Raw genomic sequence first — 8,759 nt, 5'->3', positions numbered from 1 at the left:
TCCCCCCCTCCTCCGCACCTTCATGGCCGCTCTGTACGCTTCCAGCACTCCTTCCACCCCCATCTCCCCCACCAGCGTCAGCCCAATGTTGTGAACCATGTGACCAACCTCATGGATCAAAATAGACTGACAAGGATACCAGCTGATGTCGTACATGTGTATTGAGGACGAGGATGAAAGGATGAAGGGTTGGGTGGCGCGGGTGGAGGTGGGGGGGAGAGAGTGGGTTGAGTGAGTGGAGGGGGGGTAAGGAAGGGGGAGGGAAGGAAGGGGGTAAATAAAAAAGGGGTAATCCGAAAAGCAGCAGCAACAGCAGAGCAGCCGCGGCGGGGGATGGGGATGAGAGATGTACGACAAATTGCGAAGGATTCAACTGCCAACTGCCGTCCCAAACATCAAACCCACACCGAAGGGACTGATGAGGTCAGGGCCCGATGGGACCGGAATTGAACTCCCCCAAGTACAACTATCTTATAGTCCACATAAACAATGCTGTGATCTTTTGATTCTTTTTTTCCTTTGTTTTAATTTTTGTTCTCCGTTTTGCGCTTGTCTGGTCTTGTCTCGGGTGGTGGTGTAGGCGAGCTGTCCATTTTGAAAGTTGTTCTAATTATAGTATTGAATAGATAGGTCTCCTGTGAGAGACGTTAGGTCAACTGATCGTATTGAATACTGTCCAGCTAATGTAGCGAACTCAAGCACTGAATGCATACCGTATCACCAAACAACAACAAGGCCCCCACAAGCGGCTTAGACGTACTTCCGCTCCGAAACCCAACAAAAGCCCCACCCCAACCAATACACCGTAACGCTCCCCTCCCCTCCCCTCCCCCTTATCTCCCCCTTATCTCCCCTCCCCTACCAGTCCCCCTGCATGGTGAGGTTCTCCTCCGCGCAGCTGGTGACCGGCACACTGGGGGTGGCGCCCAGGCCCCGGGCGGAGGAGTCCAGATTACGACCCGAGTTGTACCGCATGAAGCGGTGAGCGGGGACATCTTGAGGGGGGGGGGTAGTTGCGGGGGGGGGGGGGGGAATTGGGGAAAAGGGAGGGGATGGGGGGGTAAGGGGGGGGTAAACGAACCACGAACGAGTGAAGGGAATGCCGGGGAAATGGGGGGGTTTAAGACGAACCACATGCGATTGAAACAGACACCAGAGGTATAGACGGATATTCCGCGCAGGAATAAACGGAAGGAGGGAGGGGGGAGGGGGGAGGAGAGAGCGAGATGGCAATCAAGGCGATGAGGGCAATTACTAGGTACGTTTGGTTATCTATCCACCTAGCTGACCAAGTCCAAGGTGAAGCCAAAGGTGAAACAAGGGCGAAATGACCACCGGGCGGCCGAAATTATGGGGAATAATCGCCGAGATGAAGACATCGGAATTACGAAGAGGAAACCGTCTAGCAGTAGCAGTAGCAGTAGCAGTAGCAGTAGTAGTAGCAGTAGTAGTAGTAGCAGTAAAACGTCAAGAGGCTAAAGGAGGCGATGAGCAAAGGCTACCGAAAGGTGCACGCTGACCTGGCGGCGGAAATAACTTCTGTTATTTTGCTGACATGCTTTTGCTGCTGCTGCTGCTGCTGCTGCTGCTGCTGCTGCTTGCTGACTTGCTGACTTGCAAGTGCCCCTCACAATCTCCCCCCCCCAAGCTAACCGCCCCTGGAACGAACCAACCAACCCAACCAACCCAATCGGTGTGTGTGTGTGTGTGTGGAGAGGGTGGGCGATCGGGGGTTGGGGCGCTTCTAGAAGGTGGTTGAAAACGGTTGATGGCAGAGGGGGCAAAAGGTTGAGGGAGAGTGGAGACGAATGAAAAGGAGGGAATTGGGGGAGGGAGAGAGAGATGAACCACAGAAAATGTTCTTCTTACTCCGGCGGCATCTTTAGCTATTTGGTCTTTAGCCATTTGGGGTAAGGAATTGTTACCCCGTATTGTTGGCTTGTAATAACTATAGAAATTCTTTTATATTTAGTATTAGAAGGTTGTTATAGATTTAAGAGATTTAAGAGAAATCATTGTTCTTGCCTTGGGGCAGATAGGGCAGAGGCAGCCCAAGGGGGGGAGGCGAGGAAGATGCGAAGGGAGAGGCGAGGATGTCCTCAACCCTAATGCCTTCTTAACCCAGCACAACCGATTTGACCAGCCGCATTCCAAAAATAACCCATCGTTGATTCATAACCTCCCCTCCCCCCTTACACTCCTTTCCCCCTTTCGACTCCGTTGTCTTCCCCCCTTCAAGGTGAAGGCTTCACCCTCCCCACTCCCCTTCTCAACCCCCTTCGCCCCCCCCCCGCCCGCACCTGTCACAACCTGCCCCTTGCCGAATACGGCAAATGAGGCTCCCCCCGCCACCAACCGCTCCAGGAGGGGGGCGGGGGAGTGAGACAGTACGGCACCAACCACGTGGACCAGACGGGACACGGCCGCGTCGGAAACGCAGTCAAAGGCCTGCGTGCCGTGTTTCCGGGTTTTACGAAAGGGGGAGGCCGGGAAAAAAGGAGGGAATGTGTGTGTGTGAGAGGGGGATTATACGGTAATACTTGTAATAATGATTCATATGATCGCAAACTGACAACTGAGCAGCCTGCGTCCGAGCCACAAAAACGGGAGCGGGGAAGAGGGGGAGAGGGCTGTTAAAAGTTGGGCCTTTACCACCAACTAATAATGTCATCAAGCCCCCGGGGGATTCAGGTGTAGGTGAGGTTGAGGAGAAGGTGGTTCCTCCACACCCCCTGCCGTACCCTCTGCCGTACCGTCTGCCGTACCCAAACTCCAAACTATCAAAACACACACGCCAAACCAGAAAGCACGTGGTCCGTCTCACCCAAATCGGCATCCCAAGTACGGAAGACCGCTGTCGGAAACCCGGCTCCGAAACCTGGCAGCCGCCCGCCACCACGGCAGTCGTCGCCGCGGCCGCTGACGTCGACCCCGCGATGTCATTGCGCGTGCCGCCGCTGCCCGGCGGCACCGCCGCCGCTGCGACGGCGCCGCCGGTCCTGCCGGATGCTGTGACGGCGGCGGCGGCGGCGGCATCGGTTGTTGTTTCTGTTGCGGTTCCAGTTGTGTTGGTTGAGGTGGTTGCAGTCGTTACCCCTAGTTGTTGAAGTCTCCTGCCGCTGGGGTTTAGTTCGGTTTTGTAACCGTCGTCGGTTACCGTTAGGATCACGGATGGACCTGGCTCGGCACAGGGGGGTGTAGCAGTGTGTGTGTGTGCGGGGGGGGGAAGGCCGAGTAACTCAAGGCATGCTGCTGCTGCTGCTGCTGAGTTCAGTACTGCGGAGGTGGGCGCTCTGCTGCCGCATCGGCAGCTGCAATTAAATCCTCTTGGACTTTTGTAACCCTTTTCTCCCCCTCCTCCTCTCCCCTCCCCCCGGGGTTTTCACCCATACCCGTTTCCCAACCTCATCCCACCCACCACCACACGTCGGCATTTGACACTCCGGGCTACATCTCCCCCCCCCGGCCCCCGAACAATTCCGTCCCTAAAACCCCTAAAACCCTAAAACCCCAACTTCCCCCCCAAGTCCAGTGGTTCGTCTCCCCCCCACACACGTCCCCTCCTAGCCACCAGCAGTTTCCCACCAGCAGTCGCCAACAGCAAGTACCTGTGTAAGTGGCAATGATACCTCGGGACTTGCTCCGAACCCGCCACGTGTGGAAATTGTACGTCCCTGTACGGGAGCACCATTGTACGACGTGACTGAGAGGGATATAGTTACGAATGGAAAAAATGCTCCCTGGTCAAGTTGCGATGTCTAGCTAACTGTACTTGGGGGGGGGTAATGGTAGTCGCTGATGGCGCCCGCGCCCCGTGTGCAGACGAAATTGAAGCTGTACGGAAGGTAGGCATGTACGGCAGAGACACTCCGCTACCGTATTTCCTCCGCCATCAGTTCGAGCAGCAATGGCATGGCTAGCTGGCTTCCTACCGTACGGTAACCCAAGTCAAGCCTATGCTGGATCACATGCCGTACGGGCCGTACACGACTAGTACGGGTACATCGCACGGATGCATGATTAGTACTCACCCAAATACGCGGTCCCATAGGGTGCGACGGTGCTGTGAGGGTTGTCCCGCAGGTCGTCGCCCCAGGATAGCTCCAGGGGCTCCTCCGTGCTATTGACAAAAAGATGGAACATGTTCTCACTGACGAGACCATTCCACTCCATTTGATGGACGTCTTTTGATAAAGTGGCGCCCACAGCAGCAGCAGCATTGAGTTGGGCCGCGGTTGCGGCGGGGGCCAGCGTTCCTCCAGCGTCCTCAGCTTCGGGCGCCATGAATGAGATGCTCCTAGCGGCTAGTGGCTGTCCGTTGCTATGACGACAGTATATTAATGGTAAGGGTATTTGGACACGAAAGAAATCTAATAAAGGTTTCCTATTCCATAGTTTGTAGTGGTCCAGTTGTCATGATCAGTTGTGCTGGTGAATTTCATGGAGGATAGATCACAGCCAATAGGATCGAGTAAATAAAACGTATACTACAATATTGACCTAGCCAGTATAAAATTGATAGAGGTTAGGTCAGGACAGACACTTGACAAGTGTCACACAATGTGTGATGCCCAGACCAACCGGCAACGGTAGACGATGTGGGTAGAAGAGGGTAACAGCAGGTACTGCTATTTTAAGGTCTGTAGTTGCAGAAATGCTCCAACGGACATAATTCCGGAGAACACGGTGCAAGCTGTAAACCGAATGCCCCGAATAAAGTCTTGGGAAGCTAGCAATACATGCTATGCTTCCTTGGTTTGAAACTTCTATGCCTCGTGCCGGAAAACCCGTTGCAAGGACGTTGTTATCTGAGTTACGACTCCCGTACAGTCCCGTTTCTATGCTCACAATATCTTAAACATTATGGTCAAATCTGTTATAGTCCTTATAAACAGGTTCGTGTATCTTGGCATTGCCTTTGATTGAACAACAGCTGGAGCTCTTTTTGGCGTATGTAAAGCCGTAACTGCGGTGTGCTGCCGCGCTTTAACTTCCAGACCTAATCGCATACGTAGTAAAGAGGCTTGAGAGCCATCACTGTATAAACTGAGCTTAGTTTCCATCGGTAGCCTGGTCGACGCGCCTTCGACTTCGTTTTTCCTCGGCTAGCTCAAATGTACAAGCCCCACCTTGCTGAGAGCTACCGAAAGGAGCTGGTCGCTTCGTTGCAGGTTGGCGGATTTTGCTCCTGAGCTTGCCGTGGCAGACGTCTTACACCTCTTGGGGTAACGTGCGGCAGGCGAAAGGGAAATTAGCAAAGCAGATGACGGAGGCCGATGAGAGGCGAGTCGTCGAAAATAACGAAACAGCGACCCGCATTTTCCCGGCGCATTGGGGCAAAGAAGCAGTCCTCGAGAACATGGTGCTGAAAGCAACGCAGCGGATAGACTCTGCCAAGGACAAGGTCCCCACACAAATTTCATCTGTGGAGGCTGTAGGGCGCTGCTATCCTGCGAAGCGTGATCCAGCCGCACGGCACAAATTTGAGGTTAGTCCATGCTGATGTCATCGGCTGCAACACACGCCTGCCTTACCTGATATCAAGACACGATCCAGCACAAACTCGTTTGCTAGTCAGGCCTAGTTTTTCCTAGCCAGGTATTCAGTTCTCTTCAGTTCTTCTGTGTTCTGTTCGAAGCCCTTTACGGTCGGGCTGTGGTCGGGGAGGAGCTCCAGGGTATGGTCTGTTGGAAATGATCGACACTCATATACCAGGCAATGGTAGCCACAGTAATAGGACCCGGCTAGGGTCCGGCGCTTTGTTGGTTTTAACATGGTCCCCCAAGAAAACGCACAGACGAGGAAAGAAGTTCCTGGATATCTTTGGTAATCCACTTTGATTACACCGACACACTTCCCCGGTGCCACTGTCATCCACGAGCTCATCGTGGCGCTTTCCATTACAGCTAGGTCTAACTCCTTACCTTACCCACAACCCCCACACACATACACTTCAGATTGCAGCGGTTTGTCTTCTTTGCAATGCATGCACATGCCGTACAAGCATGTCACCCCAAGCTGCTTCTCCTCACGCGCGCGTCCAACCTTTTCTCTTCCTCCTTCCCCCCTCTCTCCCATTCCCCCAGCTGCACCCCGGCCAGGCCAGTGGTACTCACACCTGGTAGCTACCACGACCATCACCTGCCTGATACCTCCCATACCTTTTCCCCACCTCACCTCACCTCACCTCACCTCACCTCACCTCACCTCACCTCACCTCACCTCACCTCACCTCACCCCTAGAGGAATTTTCTATATATGCCTTTTGCATATGTATGTATGCATGTATATGACCCCTTTCCCCTGTCCCCCTCACCTCACCTTTTGCATATGTATGTGTTTATATGGCCCCTTACCCCCGTCCCCCTCCCCTCACCCCATTCCCGGCAGGCGCGTATCAATGAATTGGAGCTGGAGGTCAGGGCCGAGCGGGAATGGCGCAATCGATTGGAGTCCGAGGTCCACACGCTGAGGGAAACAGCTTCACGGGGGGGCCAGTCGTGAGGGGGAAAAGAGGGGGGGAGGAGAGGTACACATGCCGACGCGTGTGTGTTTTAGTGACCTGAGTGTGTGTACGGTTGAGGGGGAAGGGGGCAGAATATCTGCGGCAGAAGGGTAGAAATCGCTTATGTTTAAAACACATAGCAACTGCTATGCGAGGCTTGAGGGCATTGCGTCTGCGCGTGTTTGTGCACATGTATATTTGTATGTATGTCTGCGTCCATAAGTACCTCGCCAGTTCGGGGTGCTGATGCAGGAGCGCGGAGCGTGTACACGCATGTGTATGTGAAGGGGGACGGCAGGAGGGGACAATATACAGTTCAAAGTGCACCTCACTTTACTAGGACAGGGGGCTGAAGGCTCTAGACAGGGGGCTGAAGGGCCTCAACGGGCATGCAGCGTTAGGTTAGGTTAGTTCCGGACGCCGGAATCGCAATCCCCCCGTTGTTTCGCAGTTTCGGAGCGCCATCGCCGCCAGTGCTGGGTACCGGAGGGGGTTTGGAACCGTGCATGGTGACGAACAGTACGACAGGGACACGTGTACAGCCGAGCTGAGGCTGAGGGGATGGGGCCCTGGCAGGCTTTGGACGAGCAAGGAATATTCGCGCGGGATGGAGCTCTGGGGGTGAAGGAAATCCCTTTTGTCGTGGCCGCGGGGCGGAGATGGGGAAGGGGCACAGTAAGGAGGGAGAAGCGGGAGGAGGAATAGGAAGTGGAAATATGGAGTTGGGTTAGGGCGAAATTTGGTTAGGGGGACTACGGAGGGACGGTGGAGTGGTGGTTCAGCTCGGGTGGGGGAGAGCTCTGCAGGAGGCGCGCGTGTGCAGGAGTGTCAGTGCGCTAGCAGTTTGGGACAGAATGGAGCCTAGTTGCTGCAGTCCGCTTTGAAAACCGCACTGAAACACGGAGGCATGCCTATCTTTGAGGATTGGCCGCGCTTTTGGTGGTTGGGGTTTGAAGCCGTGCATTTGGGTGCTGGTAGCAAGGCATGCAGATAGCCAGGATTGGCGTCGATATAGTGCACAGGTGCAGCCTAATTCGAGAATACTTATGGGCGGTTTTTCACTTACTCTATTTACGTTCCCTAAGGACCGGAGATAGGGAGGTGAGCGGTCGGAAGGGAAACAGCAGCTGTGTCTGGAGACCGTGAGGTGAAGACCGCCGAAGCACTTATTTTTACTTGCGACTGGTGATTTGCTGCTCCTCCGGTAGCTCCTGTCTTGCAGGATGAGCGAACTGTAGACTGGCTGAGGCTGTATTACCAAACTGGCAGATTCGAGCATCATCCGAAGATGCTTGGGAATTTCTAGGTGCTTGTAGTGTTTATCCTTAGCTTCGCAGTGTACTGATGCTCGGCACTCTGCTGTTTATCGCTACCATTTTGTTTGCGCGCCGTCTGTGCATTTTTATGACGCGCGGCGTTTAACGATACCATTCATTGGACCTCGCTTGGGAAGTCATGTAAGGATAGTTTCTGTCAGTTGTCTTGTGGCGTCCGCATAACACGTAAGGAGATGTTGATTCGACAGCGTCAACTCTGCTGCAGCCGAGCAGCAGGCGCTCTAGTTACAGATACTAACTTTAGCATCTCATGGCCTGGATGTGGCGTCATGGTTTTCTGGCAGCTAGGTAAAATGCCGGCTGTCCCTGGTTAGTTATTCGTCCAAATGCCAAGGCAGCTGGAACTTCCTCAGTGTGGAGTTTACTGCAGGCGTCCTCAAAGGATTATCTAAAAACTTTGACACATCCAAGGTTCCCATGGTGGGCAGCTCTAGCGGCGCGTTGGTGACAGCATTGGCCGCATGTGGTGTGCATCCCGAGCACGCCGCTGAGGAGCTGGAGCGCCTGCTCAGCTGCGAATCCATCCTCAAACGCCGCTTGGGGCTGTTTGGTATTTTGGGTGAGCGAGGGTAACCGGTGGTTCTCTATAATTTATGGTGGCAGCGCGGAGCTGGCGAGATGGTGATAGACAAGCCTGCTGATTGAGACACTCTGTTCCATTCTGCACGACAACTCAGCTCATATGCGACCTGCCACTCAGTCCTACCTCCTATGTGTTTTCACCGGTTTTGGGCTGCAAACCCCCAAGGCGCCGTCACGCGAACGTGGCTGGACAACTGCCTGCCTAACGATGCAGGTGGGTTGTACGGCGCTACGGCACGATGGACAGACAGATAGACAGAAAAACATGCAGACAGATAAATCTCCACGCGCAACGGTATATATATATACTGCAAGGCAGCTGTACGGCTCCTGGC

At 54.2% G+C, this 8,759-nt stretch overlaps 2 protein-coding genes across 2 annotated transcripts in view; one reads left to right on the top strand and one right to left on the bottom strand.

Annotated features, from left to right (window-relative positions):
- VOLCADRAFT_93286 (uncharacterized protein) overlaps window positions 1-4,284 on the bottom strand; it is a gene marked incomplete at both ends in the record, with an annotated part of 5,398 nt that extends 1,114 nt beyond the window's left edge. Inside the window, 6 exons of the mRNA XM_002952490.1 lie at window positions 19-142; window positions 863-995; window positions 2,301-2,448; window positions 2,825-3,009; window positions 3,609-3,674; window positions 4,032-4,284. Of these exons, the coding sequence (XP_002952536.1) occupies window positions 19-142; window positions 863-995; window positions 2,301-2,448; window positions 2,825-3,009; window positions 3,609-3,674; window positions 4,032-4,284 (909 nt within the window). The remainder of the gene's footprint in view (window positions 1-18; window positions 143-862; window positions 996-2,300; window positions 2,449-2,824; window positions 3,010-3,608; window positions 3,675-4,031) is intronic.
- Window positions 4,285-4,596: 312 nt separating this feature from the next.
- The window catches only part of VOLCADRAFT_93285 (uncharacterized protein), a gene marked incomplete at both ends in the record, with an annotated part of 6,512 nt that continues 2,349 nt past the window's right edge, over window positions 4,597-8,759 (top strand). Inside the window, 5 exons of the mRNA XM_002952560.1 lie at window positions 4,597-4,638; window positions 5,240-5,488; window positions 6,391-6,500; window positions 8,181-8,401; window positions 8,543-8,638. Coding sequence (XP_002952606.1) covers window positions 4,597-4,638; window positions 5,240-5,488; window positions 6,391-6,500; window positions 8,181-8,401; window positions 8,543-8,638 — 718 coding nt within the window. The remainder of the gene's footprint in view (window positions 4,639-5,239; window positions 5,489-6,390; window positions 6,501-8,180; window positions 8,402-8,542; window positions 8,639-8,759) is intronic.

The sequence above is a fragment of the Volvox carteri genome (genome assembly GCF_000143455.1).
Source record: "Volvox carteri f. nagariensis unplaced genomic scaffold VOLCAscaffold_30, whole genome shotgun sequence".
NCBI classification, from domain to species: Eukaryota; Viridiplantae; Chlorophyta; class Chlorophyceae; order Chlamydomonadales; family Volvocaceae; genus Volvox; species Volvox carteri.
The sequence above is the reverse complement of the archived record's forward strand: the minus strand, read 5'-3'. Positions and strand labels throughout refer to the sequence as shown.